We start from the raw sequence: 15,490 nt of genomic DNA on the forward strand, positions 1-15,490 counted from the left end.
TGTTTCAATTCCCCATGCCTGACGGCAGAGGTGGGTTTTAAGGAGTTTCCGAAAGGCAAGGAGGGTGGGGGCAATCCTAATCTCTGGGGGGAGCTGGTTCCAGAGGGTCGGAGCCACCACAGAGAAGGCTCTTCCCCTGGGTCCCGCCTTCTCTGTGGTGGCTCCAACCCTCTAATTTAATTACAGTGATCCCCCGTTTATTGCGTCCCCAACCATTGCGAACAGGGTACTTCGCTATTTTTCAACCCGGAAGTCAAAATACCATCTACGCATGCGTGCCCGTGGGCACGCATGCGTAGATGGCAACCGGGAGATCAGCTGCTGGGCGGCTTCCCTGAGTCTTCCCCCTCTTGCTGGCGTCAGCGAGGAGTTTCCCCACCGCCCACGCAAACTCCTCGCTGCCACCCGCCCTTCGCCCGCCCACGCCGTTCATTCTCGGTGCTTTCGAGCTGAGTCCGGGAGCGAATTCGCTCCCGGATTCAGCTCGAAAGCGGCGAGAATGAACGGCGTGGAAAAGCCGTTCCTTGCCGTTCGTTCTCGGCGCTTTCGAGCTGAGTCCGGGAGCGAATTTGCTCCCGGACTCAGCTCGAAAGCGCCGAGAGCCAGCGCCCCCCGGACCCCCAACCCGGGTTTGGGGGGCTGCTAGGAAGCCCTCCATGCCGGCGGCAAACAGCCGCGCCGCCCCCAATCTTCCGCTCCTCGCTAGCGCTGTGGGAGTAAAAACACCATCTGCACATGCGCAGATGGTGTTTTTACTTCCGCAGCGCTACTTCGCGAAAACCCGCTCGTTGCGGGGGGTCCTGGAACGGAACCCTCGCAACGAGCGAGGGATCACTGTATTTCCAATTTAAAAGTAATTAAGTATCATATTCAGGTACTTGAGAAGGAAGGACAATTAAAATACTATGAAGTATTGAATAAATAGTGCATAAACTTACTACCCCCACAGTGTGTGCCCCCCACCTCTGTGGAGGCAGCAGCCCATTGTGTATTACTATTCCATTACTGTGTATAATATAAACTTCCCACCAATGTAGTTGCTGGATTCAAATGGAATCGAATGCAAAGTTTTCAAATTGGCTGCTGCTTGAATTTTGCTAACATCACAATTATAGAGCGAGTACAGCAATTGGCTCCGGCTGATTTCAAAGAAAGCTTCAGCAGGTTCAGACTTGGTTAGCCGGCGGAATGGGGATTAGCAGGAAATCATACTGGCTAGTCTAGCTTGGCAGAATAAAATGCACCTTCTCAGCAGCTTCTATCTTGTTGCTAAGAAATGCCAGACAGAACTGACTTCGATGGGAGGGGGATTCTATCAATCCATCGGAATAGATCTGGAAGGGACATTGAGAGATCTTCCAATCCAGCTCCCTGCTCAAGCAGGAGACACTTTTTAGAACAAGTGATTCTCCAGTCTCTTCTTAAAAACCTCCAGTGACGAAGCATCCGCAACTTCTGGAGGCAAGCCGTTCCACTGGTTAATTGGAAGTTTCTCCTTAATTCCAAGTTGCTTCTCGCCTTGATTTGTTTCCATCCATGGTTTTCTTGTCCTGCCCTCTGGTGGTTTAGAAAATAAGTTGACCCCTTCTTCGTTGTAGCAACCCTGCAAATATTGGAATACAGTGTTCCCTCGCTTTTTGCGGGGGATGCGTTCCAAGACCGCCCTCGAAAGTCGAATTTCCGCGAAGTAGAGATGCGGAAGTAAATACACTATTTTTGGCTATGAACAGTATCACAAACCTTCCCTTAACACTTTAAACCCCTAAATTGCAATTTCCCATTCCATTAGCAGCCATTTAGATTATTACTCACCATGTTTATTTATTAAAGTTTATTAAAAAAAATATTTATTAAAGGCAGATAAAAGTTTGGCGATGACATATGACATCATCAGGTGGGAAAAACGGTTGCATAGGGAAAAAAACCGTGAAGTATTTTTTAATTAATATTTTTGAAAAACCGTGGTACAGTGGTACCTCTTCTTACGAACGCCTCTTCTAACGAACTTTTCGAGATACGAACCCGGAGTTTAAGATTTTTTTGCCTCTTCTTCCGAACTATTTTCACCTTACGAACCCAAGCCGCTGCTGCTGGGATGAAGGGGTTTCTTTTCCCCCCCTTTTTTGAAGAAAGAAAAGGGAGGGGCGGCTTGAAGGGGGAAAGAGTTTGCATTTAAAAAAGTAGGAGAGCAGCGTGCTTGCACAGGCACTGAAACAGTGTCGTTTGAAGAAAGAAAAGGGAGGGGCGCCCCCCTTGCCTTTCTTCCTTCCCACTCACCCTTTAGCCTAGCCTTGCTTCTTCCACCCGCCCCCTTTAGCTGCTCCTCCCTGCCCTCTGTTCGCCTCCCTTCTAAAGTTTGGGATTTTCCTGAAGGATTTGCAGGCATTATTTGCTTTTACATTGATTCCTATGGGAAACATTGTTTCATCTTACGAACTTTTCACCTTACAAACCTCCTCCTGGAACCAATTAAGTTCGTATCATGAGGTACCACTGTATAGACTTTTCGTGAAATTCGAACCCGCGAAAATCGAGGGAACACTGTATTGCTATTATGTCCCCTCTAGTCCTTCTTTTCTCCAGACTCGCCCTGTTTTTCTTGAAGACGTTTTGCTTCTCATCCCAAAAGTTTCTTCAACTCTGACTAGATAGCAATAGCAATAGCATTAAGATTTATCAACTGCTTCACAGTGCTTTGCAGCACTCTCTAAGTGGTTTACAGAGAGTAAACATATTGCCCCCAACAATCTGGGACCTCATTTTACCGACCTTGGAAGGACAGAAGGCTGAATCAATCTTGAGCCAACTGAGATTTGATCTGCCAAACTGCTGGCAGCTGGTAACCACCAGAAGTAGCTTGCAGTACTGCACTCTTAACCACTGCACCACCGAAGCTCTATAGTGATAGGGAATGGTGGGGAATTTGTAAACCCTACACAGAAGTAGTGTAGGGTTTCCTGCCTAAGAAGGGGGTTGGACTAGAAGAATGACAAGGTATTGTTTTGTATTGCATTGCATTGCATTCATTGTATGCTATGCTATATTATATTATATTATATTATATTATATTATATTATATTATATTATATTATATTATATTATATTATATTATATTATATTATATTATATTATATTATATTATATTATATTATATTATATTATATTATATTATATTATATTATATTATATTATATTATTATATTACATTACATTACATTACATTACATTACATTATATATTATGATATGATATGATATTGCTTGCAGACAGCTGGTCATTTGTATTTTAGGGAGTCATTGAGACCTCAGGGTCATCTAAGTAGTGCTTATGATTCCTGCATTCTTTTAATTTTTCTGGAAACCTGTTTCTGCTCCCATACCATTTGAAGGGGGCTTCGTCCCAAATTCCATAGCTAAAAGTTTATAGAGATTCTCAGTTATCCAGATCATAACTGTCTTCAAGATTGGGCCCCTTGTTCTCAGTTAGCCTTGTGGTTTGTAGGAATAGATAAACTCTGGGCAAAAATCTCCCCTTCCTTTTTGAGGGCATCTTTGCCTCTGGGATTAGTTTGTAAGAGTCAAATTTTCTGTATTGCAAATATGGACAGCCTCGGCAGGTAAAGTCAATACAGCCCTTGCTGCAGTGAGATAGATCTGATTATAAATATGCACAGTAACAGCTTGCTGGGTTTTGAGTTCACCTAATTAAGAGTTAAGGGCAAGTTTCAACAGCTTTGCCCCGCCGATCTGAAATCTGACACGTTGCTTGTCTGCAATTCAACATCGCTTTATTTCGCTTGCGACTTCAAGCACGGAGGTATGGATTTATTTATTTTTTAACGACTTTGTTTTTCGACAAAAAGAAAGGGAAAGATTTAAAAGGGGCAAAAAGAAAAAGTATAAAACAATAGCACGTGTCATGTGGGTCTAAAGTTTTCTCCCGTGTGACTTTAAGGGAAAAATACGTTCACAGGGCAGTTTTAGTAAAACGTTATGATATTTCATTGGGATCATCTATTAATAATCTGTCTCCAGAATCAACTCATTTATATTTTGCAAGTAATAGCAGATCTATACAGAGCAATGGCAGCCATAAATATAACATGTCAACATTGAAGAAGTCCAAAAGGCCTAGAAAATTCATGTTGTTTTCAAAAATACTTAAACTTTCTTTTAAAGCCAAATTCATAATTGCAATTACTTTTCCTGGAATGTGCCAAATTTAGGACTTTCAATATTCTAATATTCTATATTAGACTGGAGCACTATTCTGAAAAGAGAATAGCATAGCATAGCATTTTTTATTGGCCAAATGTGATTGGACACACAAGGAATTTGTCTTTGGTGCATACGCTCTCAGTGTACCTAAAACAAAAGGTATATTTGTCAAGAATCACGAGGTACAAAATTTAATAATTGACACAGAGTATGAATAAGCTATCAAGAAACAATCAATATTAATATAAATCGTAAGGATTCAAGCAACAAGTTACAGTCATAAGTGGGAGGAGATGGGTGATGGGAACGATGAGAAAAACCAATAGCAATAGTAATACAGCCTTAGTGAATAGTTTGGCAGTGGTGAGGGAATTATTTGTTTAGCAGAGTGATGGCATTCAGGAGAAAAACTGTCCTTGTTAGTGATGGGCGAACTGAACCCGCACAATTCGGGTCCATACCGAATTTTGCGGTGTTCGGTATGCCGAACATGAACCTGAAATTTTTTCAAACTTCGGGCAAAGTTCGGGGTCGTGTTCAGCATTTGGAGCTTTGATGTCACCGGCAGGTTGCTAAGGACGCCAAGGTGATCACTTCCTGGATTCCATGGAGTCCAGGAAGTGATCACCTTGGTGTCCTTAGCAACCTGCTGTGACATCAAAGCTCCGCCCCCGGAATCTCTTCATGGGAGGGATTCCCCATTCGGGTTCCAGTTCGGGTTCGGTTCAGGTTCAGCGGAATTTTGCGTAAAGTTTGTCCGAAGTTGCCAAACTCGAACACCGTTGGGTTCACCCATCACTAGTCCTTGTGTCTACTTGTCTTGGTGTGCAGTGCTCTATAGCATCATTTTGAGGGTGGGAGTTGAAACAATTTATGTCCAGGATGTGAGGAGTCTGTAAATATTTTCACGGCCTTCTTTTTGACTCGGGCATTATTATTATTATTATTATTATTATTATGATTATGATTATGATTATGATTATGATTATGATTATGATTATGATTATGATTATGATTATGATTATGATTATTATGATGATGATGATTATTAATTAGATTTGTATGCTGCCCCTCTCCGTATACAGTTCTCAATGGAAAGCAAGTTTGCAGTGATCATTTGTTCTGCAGTTCTGATTATCCTATTATCAGAGAAGAGCAACAATAATGATTAGGGGACTGGAGGCTAAAACGTACGAAGAACAGTTGTAGGAATTGGGTATTTTTAGTCTAATGAAAAGAAGGACCAGGGGAGACATGATAGCAGTCTGCCAATATCTCAAGGCTTGCCACAAAGAAGAGGGAGTCAAACTACACTACTCAAAAAAATAAAGGGAACACTTAGACAACAGAATATAACTCCAAGTAAATCAAACTTCTGTGAAATCAAACTGTTCACTTAGGAAGCAACACTGATTGACAGTCAATTCCACATGCTGTTGTGCAAATGGAATAGTTGTGAAAGTGAAATATTCAGTGAAAATATTTCATTCATTCAGATCTAGGATGTGTTATTTGAGTGTTCCGTTTATTTTTTTGAGCAATATATATTGCATCTTATCTATGTCCAAAAAGAAAGCATGGTGCAAGTTTTAAAATAGCCAGCTTAACTAGTATACTGGGATGGTATGTTAAAGATCTTCAGTATATTTTCTAAAGCACTGTTTCCCAACCTTGGCAACTTGAAGATATCTGGACTTCAACTCCCAGAATTCCCCAGCCAGCATTCGCTGGCTGTGGAATTCTGGGAGTTGAAGTCCAAATATCTTCAAGTTGCCACGGTTGGGAAACACTGTTCTAAAGCACCAAAAGATGAGACAAAAGACAATGGTGGGAAACTAACAAAGGTGAGAAGCAGCCTCGAACTAAGGAGAAGTTTCCTAAAGGTGAGAATTCATAAAACCAGTAGGACAACTTGCTTTCAGGAGTATCTCCGAGACTGCCTTCTGCCGCACGAATCCCAGTGACCGATTAGGTCCCACAGAGTGGGCCTTCTCCGGGTCCCGTCAACTAAACAATGTCGGTTGGCGGGCCCCAGGGGAAGAGCCTTCTCTGTGGTGGCCCCAACTCTCTGGAACCAGCTCCCCCCAGAGATTAGAACTGCCCCTGCCCTCCTTGCCGTTCGTAAACTCCTTAAAACCCACCTTTGTCGTCAGGCATGGGTGAACTGAGATATCTCCCCCAGGCCTATGCAATTTATGTATGGTATGCTTGTATGTATGTCTGTTTAATAATGGGATTTTTAAATATTTTAAATTGTAAATTATTAGATTTGTCATGAACTGTTTTTATTGTGTTGTGAGCCGCCCCGAGGCTACGGAGAGGGGCGGCATACAAATCTAATAAATAAATGAATGAAGGAATGAAGGAAAGAAGGAAGAAAGAAAGAAAGAAAGAAAGAAAGTTGTGATTGTTCCATTTGTGTAGGCTTTCCAAAACAGATTGGCCAACCATTTGCAAGCCAGGATTTTTCTGCAGGTCAGAACTGATATTTAGTCACAAAGGAACAGGTGTTAGTGATACAGGATGACACAGTGATCGTGACTGTTTTATTTTTTCAGGAGAACCAGCTGAAGAAAAGCTTCCCCCCATTTCTCCCTATGGTGAGACCTTCCTTATGAATTCTCTGGAAGACATGGTGAGTCATTTACTACGTTACATTCCAATAATAGTGAAATGGTTGAATGTGTGGGAGAGGGAGAAAGGGAAAGAAAGAGGAGAAGATGGAGGGAGGGAGGGAGAAAGAGAGAGGGAGAAGAGAGAGAACGTCAATTTTTGAGCTTAATTATGGTTCCTGCATTGAAGATTTCCTGAAGAATTAGAAAATCATATCTGAAACCCTGCAAAACTTTAGCTACCGGTAGTTGCGCCATCTAACAATATTTTTTTCCACATTTTTACCACCTAATATTTTTGCACCAATCTCTTCTGTCTGGGTCACTCCGGAAGCTATGACCAACCCAAAAAGATAAGCCTGACACACCGGTAGAATCCAAACACAGTTTTATAATGGTAAAGAGAAAAGAAGCCAACAGAAAATGTCCTTACAAATCAGGAAAACACTGGAACTCCAAATAGATACATGAAGGCAATTGTTCATACAGAAACACAGGATCCTTGATGCCAAGACGAGGCTGTTGAGATAACAGACATACACCTCCCACGGGTCTTCAAGACTGCTGGGCCACGAGCCAGGAACAGAAACGCTGAGACAATGCAGATAACAGCAACTCCACTCTGATAACACTCCACACTGCCGAAAGAGTTTGCCTGCCTTATAAACCCTTCCCTGCTAATGAGGACCACACCCAACCCCCTGGTGTTCCTCATTCAATACTGATAATATTTCTTCAATTGATTCCTCCTTTGATCTATGCGTCTCTGTCGCATACTAATGACAGCTTGTGCTTCGTCATCCAATGACTCCAGTGACCCCAGAGACTCCAAGCTACTGGCTTGAGAGAGCCCCTCCCCAGGGCTCCCAGGCCTTTCTTCCTCGTCACTTTCCTCTCCGCTCTCATCCTCCCCCGGGCATGGAGCCAGCAGAGATGCAGCTGGTCTTTCATCTGACTCAGGCTGAACCACAATACAATCTTTGTTTTTTCTCATTCTCTCATTTCAAGAGATGTTCTGGCAAAACCGAAACCAAAACAAAGCCATCCCTGCCAATATTTGTACTCCTGGTGCACATTACTTGTCAGAAACATTTTTTTAGAAGAACATGTGTAGGTTGGCCATTCCGCTTCCTTTTTTCATGATTTCCTTGCAGCATGCATTTTAACAACACCCCCTTTCTTAAGGCAAAAAATACCCTGGGTGCTGAAATACATCATAACATTCATAGAAACATAGAAACATAGAACATTGATTGCAGAAAAAGACCTCATGGTCCATTTCCATATACTATTTCCTGTATTTTATTTTAGGATGGATCTATGTTTATCCCAGGCATATTTAAATTCAGTTTCTGTGGATTTACCAACCATGTCTGCTGGAAATATGTTCCCAGCATCTACCACTCTTTCAGTCAAATAATATTTCCTCACGTTGCTTCTGATCTTTTATTTATTTAGTTAGTTAGTCCAATACACAATGAGGGTTTTAGTGGGTATAAATCTATATACACATAGTAAAATACACAAAGAAAGTTCAACCAGACATCACAAATTGAATATATTTGTTGTTGCTGTTGTTGTTGGTTGCAAAGTTGTGTCAGACCCATTGTGACCCCGTGGACTTCATTCTTCCAGGCCTTCCTGTTCTCTCCCATCTTCTGGGGTCCATTTACGCTCATGTAGACTACTTCAGTGACTCCATCCAGCCTTGCCCTCAATCGTTCCCAGCATTAGATTCTTCTGCAGTGAAACCTTCCTTCTCATTAAGTGGCCAAAGTATTTGAGTTCCATCTTCTGGATCTGGCCTTCTAAAGAGCAGTCAGGGTTGATCTCCTCCAGGACTGACTTGTTGGATCGCCTTGCAGTCCAAGGGATTTAGGACTTAGCACCAGAGTTCAAAGTCCTCCATTCTTTGGGGCTCAGCCTTTTTATGGTCCCACTTTCACAGCCATACATTGCAACTGGGAAAACCATAACCTTGATTCTATGCGCTTTTGTTGGCAGGGTGATGCCTCTGCTTTTTATTATGCTGTCTAGTCTCTTCTTAAAAGCCTTCAGTGATGGAGCACTCACAACTTCTGAAGGCAAGCCAGAGATGGTATTTGCCAGTTCTCTGCACTACTCAAAATTTCCGCTACCGGTTTTCCAGAACCTGTTAGAACTTGCTGGATTTCACCCCTGTGATAAGGAGATGCTAGGACAAATCTAACCATCATTAGTAAAATTATGGAATGTGCCGAACTAACAAAATTAACAATGGAAATTCAAAACAAAAATGATTCAGAGTTCTACAAGTCTTGGGAGAAATGGTTCAGATGGCTATCCAACTCTAAAGATGACAAAGCGAAAAATAACCAAAATCGCTTAATATAAACCAAAATAAAGATATGTATAATCAAAAATCGGACCAAAACCAATACAATCCCTCTCTGAGTTCAATCCACTTGATAATTATTAGAAAAATACTAATATTACAACCTACGATTAAGTTTCACTAACAAAAACAACAAATATAATCCATCTAAGTCGTCACAATCCAAACGCCTGCTTGCTTGCAGGTACTACTTCTCCTCTCTCTATCTCTTTCCTCTTTCTTTCTCCTCTCTTTCTTTCTCCCTTTTTTCCCTTTCTACCCCTTCTCTTTTCACATTACTGTTGGATTATCAAATATTACAGCTGTAAGATTATTCAAATAAGAATTCTGAATACGAAATATTTACATATGGACAAATACTTGGAATGTGTATACAATAATATATATAAGCTGTGATATAACAATACTGTTTACCCCACTCCCCTCCCACTTCTCTTTTCTGTACTCCCATCCCCCTTTCCCCCTGTTTTACTCCTTTTTGTATAAATCAATAAAGGTTTTTTTTTTTAAAAAAGGAGATGCTAGGAAAACCTAGATATGTTTCAAATTCCCTGGGTGATGATTAAGCGAGCGCATTGGTTTGGGCGCTGAGTGCAAAAAAAAAAAAATTAAATAAATTGTCACAAGCAGAGTCCTTCTATTCACGGTGACTTAAAATGTCATTAACACGCCAATATGTTTCCTGCTTGATTTGAGTGTGATAACAGATGAGAAGAACACTTAAGAATAGAGACCTCAGTGTTGGAACCCACAAAACGTCTACAAACGTAACCACCACCCGTCCATGACCTCATGCATTTTTGTGGTTCTTCACCGCTTCCCCTGTTCAGCCTGGCCACCCTGAGATGGCACAATGTGAGCGAACGAGAGGCTGTCAACAAATCAGGAATAAGGGAAATATCACTGTGGGTTTCAGTGACTCGAAGTGAAACTGTGGGGAGTACTTCCTCTTCTGTGTTTCCTCCTTCCATTGGCCACGCGCCCTTCATGTGGACTCCGTGGGCAAGGCCTACATGTTGTCCTGGTTGTATGTAAAACAGAAGAAGTAGGTGTTCCCCTCCTACTCCAGAATACCTCACCTTAGTCTTAGGTCAGATGCTGAGATCTTGGAGGAGAGATTGTTGCTCCTGTCTAAGACAAGATAAGGGACATCCTTCCAAAGGCTGAATGTGTCCTGTTTAAGAGGAAGCTTTTACAACTATGGTGTTTACACCAGGTGATCTGGGCTACTTGGGTACAGTTATGCTCCGAGTCTATTTGACCCGGGCTAATAAAATGTTGATTTTAGCTACTGTAAGTGTTTTTTTGAATACCTATTGCATTAGTAAACTATACGTGAACATGCTTGATCATAAACAAATGAAAAATGTTCACATGTAGTTTATTAATGCAATAGGCATTCAAAAAAACACAGTAGCTAAAATCAACATTTTATTAGTCCAGGTCAAATAAACCCGCAGCAGTACAAGTGTATAGTAATTGCGCCCAGCAAAAACTAAACCAAAAAAACAACCCCCCACTCATAGAAAGAACCCCTCAAATAATGCAAAGTCTCCGGATAGGGGTGGCATACAAATCCAATAAATAAATAAATTGCAAGTTTCAGATATGCAGGAAATTTTGTTTACAGGACCTCAAATTTCATTTTGGGTCAAATAGCCTGAACAGAACAGCAGGGTTACCATCCAGAATCAATCAATCTGTCTGTCTGTCTGTCTGTCTGTCTGTCTGTCTGTCTGTCTGTCTGTCTGTCTCTATCTATCTATCTATCTATCTATCTATCTATCTATCTATCTATCTATCTATCTATCTATCTATCTATCTATCTATCTGAAGTTCTTAAGACACATCTCTGCCGTCCGGCATGGGGAAACTGAGATATCTCCCCTGGGCCTAGACAGTTTATACATGGTATGCTTGTGTGTATGTTTGCTTGTAATAATGGGGTTTTTACTGTTTTTTAAATTATTAGATTTATTCGTACATTGTCTTTCTTATTGTTGTGAGCCGCCCTGAGTCTACGGAGAGGGGCGGCATACAAATCTAATAAATAAATAAATCTATCTATCTATCTATCTATCTATCTATCTATCTATCTATCTATCTATCTATCTATCTATCTACTATCCATCCATCTATCTTCTATCCATCCATCATCTATCTATCTATCTATCTATCTATCTATCTATCTATCTATCTATCTATCTATCTTTCTTTCTTTCTTTCTTTCTCCCTCCCTCCCTTTTTCTCTTTCTTTTCCTCTTTTCCTTCCTTCCTTCCTTGCTTTGATTTGCCAATCTACTTGCTTAGATGTTTACTTTGCAGATAATACAAAGATCAGCTCACATACAAATGTCAATTATATTTTGCACTGCTCATTACCAATAAAAGACACAGTATATCAATAAGGCTTGTTTTATACAATTCTGTTTATAAGAGGTGGAAATAATAAGCAGACGCAATACCGAAATCTAAAGACCGGGACGAATGCCTTCAATATGTTTATTTCTCTGATTTGCTCACCCACTGAATTTATTCCTACAGGAAATCTACAGCCAGGAATCTTCAGATGTGTTAGATGAAGATAAAGAGAAGAAAAGAACGCTGAGCCGAACCAGGTATTGGAGAAAAAAAAAATCCAAATCTATTTCGGAGGAACGTATTACACATTTGTGTGAATCAAAATTGCACATGGGTCAAGGCATGCCCACGTTACACCAACACTCCGCAGTCTGCATTGGTTGCCGATCAGTTTCCGGTCACAATTCAAAGTGTTGGTTATGACCTATAAAGCCCTTAATGGCACCGGACCAGAATATCTCCGGGACCGCCTTCTGCCGCACGAATCCCAGCGACCAGTTAGGTCCCACAGAGTTGGCCTTCTCCGGGTCCCGTTGACTAAACAATGTCATTTGGCGGGACCCAGGAGAAGAGCCTTCTCTGTGGCGGCCCCGACCCTCTGGAACCAGCTCCCCCCAGATATCAGAGCTGCCCCCACCCTCCTTGCCTTTCGCAAGCTCCTTAAAACCCACCTTTGTCGTCAGGCATGGGGGAATTGAAAATTTTCTCCTTTCCCCGTAGGCTTATAGAATTTATACATGGTATGTTTGTTGGTATGATTGGTCTCTTAAATTGGGGTTTTTTAGATTACTTTTTAATATTAGATTTGTTACATTGTTTTTTTTAATTGTTGTTAGCCGCCCCGAGTCTTCGGAGAGGGGCGGCATACAAATCTAAATAAACTAAACTAAACTAAACTAATGGGTCATAATTTTTTTTAAAAAAACTGTAGCATTCTCAAAATTTCCACTACCAGTTCTCCGAACTACTCAAAATTTCCGCTACTGATTCTTCGGAACCTGCTGAAACCCACCTCTTGAGTCAACCCTGAACTGCCTCTTGGGGGCAAAATATTTGATAAGATATATGGGTGAAGCAAACAGACCCCCTGGAATGAGTGAGTTATAGAATTTTGGAAGTAGCTTGGATGTTTCTGTAGGCGTAAGTGAAGAATTCCACTGTTTTACTTCCATCATTGATTTTCTCCAGCTGGCTAAGACCAGGTACTGCACAGAAAATCTATAACATCTGAAATGAGACTTTGATTTCTAGGGAGTAGGTTTTTTAAAAAAAAACAAACCCAAAACAAAACAAAAGCAAAGTGGTGGCAAAGCAGGACTTTCAAATAAAATTAGTTGGGGCTGAGATGGTAGAATCAAAACTAGATCTTTAATGAAGTCAAAGGACAATTCTTAGAAAGTTGGACCAAGCTGTATATGGCCAGGAAGTCTTGCACCCATAATTTCTGGAGGGAACTTCTTCTACTGGTCAATTATGCTCACTGTTAGAAACTGTTAGTCAATTTCTTCTTAATTCCAAGTTGCTTCTCTCCTTGATTCTTCTTGAAGTTTAAGGCTTATGGCAAATTTATTTATTTACTTATTTATTTATTGGATTTGTATGCCGCCCCTCTCCGGAGACTCAGGGCGGCTAACAGCAACAATAAAACAGTGTACAATAGTAATCTAATACTAAACACGATTAAAAAAACCATTAATATAAAACAACCAACCATACATACATACATACCATGCATAGAATTGTAAAGGCCTAGGGGGAAAGAGGATCTCAATTCCCCCATGCCTGACGGCATAGGTGGGTTTTAAGAAGCTTACGAAAGGCAAGGAGGGTAGGGGCAATTCTAATCTTCGGGGGGAGTTGGTTCCAGAGGGCCGGGGCCACCACAGAGAAGGCTCTTCCCCTGGGTCCCGCCAAGCGACATTGTTTAGTTGATGGGACCTGGAGAAGATCCACTCTGTGGGACCTAACTGGTCGCTGGGATTCGTGCAGCAGAAGGCAGTCCCTGAGATAATCTGGTGCCATGAAGGGCTTTATAGGTCATAACCAACACTTTGTATTGTGTCCGGAAACTGATCGGCAACCAATGCAGACTGCGGAGTGTTGGTGTAACATGAGCATATTTGGGAAAGCCCATGATTGCTCTCACAGCTGCATTCTGCATGATCTGAAGTTTCCGAACATTTTTCAAAGGTAGCCCCATATAGAGAGCGTTACAGTAGTCGAGCCTCGAGGTGATTATTATTATTAGCGACACATTTGGAAAAAAAATCTATTGTATTGCTAATTTATTTTCAGTATAAAATAGAAGAAGACCCATATCTGTGCATTCAGAAACCTATATTGCAAATACAAAGTCCATACTACATCACTGTCAATATGCATGGAGTCCTTTTCAAGAACCTATGACTGTGATGATGAACCTATGGCACAGATGCCACAGATTCCACATGGAGCCATGTTTGCAGGCATGCGAGCTGTTGCTCTTGCTCAGCTCCAGTGGGCATGCAACTTTTTGGCTGGCCCTGCCCACTCCTACTTGCCCTCCCAGGAGTTTCCAAGCGGCCTGTTTTGGATGCCAGTTACATACAGGGCTCGTGTGGAGGGTCAGGGAGGGCTTTTTTGGCCTCGAAGGCCTCTTGGTGGGGAGGCAGTTTTTGCCCACCCCAGGCTTCCAGGAAAGTCATTGGAACCTGGAGAGGGCAAAAAACAGGCCTATCAGGTCCACCATAAGTTGGAAAATGGTCTGTTTCCTGCATCAGAGGGTGTGGGGAGGCCGTTTTGCCCTACACAGGCTCTAAAAAATTCTCTGGAGCCTGGGGAGGGTGAAAAACAGGCCTACTGGACCGACTAGAAGTCTAGAAATGGACCGTTTCCAGCCTTTGGAGGCTTCAGGGAGGCCTGCTAGGCCCAAAACAGGGCATGAAGGGTAGTACACACATGTGTGTGAAAGTGTGAAGGCCTTTACAATTTTATGCATGGTATGTCTGTATGTATGTTTGGTTTTTATATTAATGGGTTTTTAATCGTTTTTACTATTGGATTATTTTGTATACAGTTTTATTATTGTTGTTAGCCGCCCCAAGTCTCCGGAGAGGGGCGGCATACAAATCCAATAAATAATAATAATAATAATAATAATAATAATAATAATAATAATAATAATAAGTGGAACAGTGTGGGGATCACATGCATATGTGCATGGGGGTGTGGCGCATGGGCATTGAATTATTGGTGTGGACGTGCCCCCATTTTCGGCACCCAAGAAAAAAAATAGATCACCATTACTGACCTATGATGTAATTCATGTGTGCGGAATCACCAGGTGCCAGCATCTCTCGGGAGGCCAAATGGGATGCTGGTAGGAACTTTACCTTTTCTTCTTCTTCCTCTTCCTCTTCTTCTTTAGTTTGGCTGCTAGTAATCAAAATCAGAAAACCTCCGAAAACACAAAAGACTCTGAATTGACATCCCAAAGGGACCAGAATCCTTTTCCAAACAGATTTGTCGGCGAAGCCGAATCCTCTTTATTGAAAGAATGTTCTCGCTACGCTTGGAGAGGAAAGTATAAACCGACAAAGGGCCTCGGAGAATTCAAAAGTGGGAGTCTTGATGTCGATGTGAAAGACCAGATGTTTTCTTCCCCGGCTGTTTGCGGTGATGAATTAATCCCTGGCTGCAAAGACACAATCACACCTTATGCCTGCTTTTACGCTCCAGCAGCGAAGAAGTTTAAGGAAGGTTGGCTGGATAAACTCTCCCCTCAAGGGTACGTAACCAAAAAGAGTCCATTATAATGATTATAATATTTTATTTTATCTTATTTTTTTTTATTTTTTTTTAAATATTTTTATTTTGTTTTATTTTATTATTTTATTATTTATTTTATTTTATTATATTTTATTATATTTTATTATATTTTATTTTAT

At 41.4% G+C, this 15,490-nt stretch overlaps 1 protein-coding gene across 3 annotated transcripts in view; it reads left to right on the top strand.

Moving 5' to 3' along the window:
- ARAP2 (ArfGAP with RhoGAP domain, ankyrin repeat and PH domain 2) overlaps positions 1-15,490 on the top strand; it is a 174,635-nt gene that overhangs the window by 41,281 nt on the left and 117,864 nt on the right. For all 3 annotated transcript variants that reach the window (XM_070757103.1, XM_070757104.1, XM_070757105.1), the window contains exons 4-6: positions 6,776-6,852; positions 11,748-11,821; positions 14,971-15,330. In XM_070757103.1, coding sequence (XP_070613204.1) covers positions 6,776-6,852; positions 11,748-11,821; positions 14,971-15,330 — 511 coding nt within the window. The remainder of the gene's footprint in view (positions 1-6,775; positions 6,853-11,747; positions 11,822-14,970; positions 15,331-15,490) is intronic.

The sequence above is a fragment of the Erythrolamprus reginae genome, chromosome 7 (assembly GCF_031021105.1).
Source record: "Erythrolamprus reginae isolate rEryReg1 chromosome 7, rEryReg1.hap1, whole genome shotgun sequence".
Lineage (NCBI taxonomy): Eukaryota > Metazoa > Chordata > Lepidosauria > Squamata > Dipsadidae > Erythrolamprus > Erythrolamprus reginae.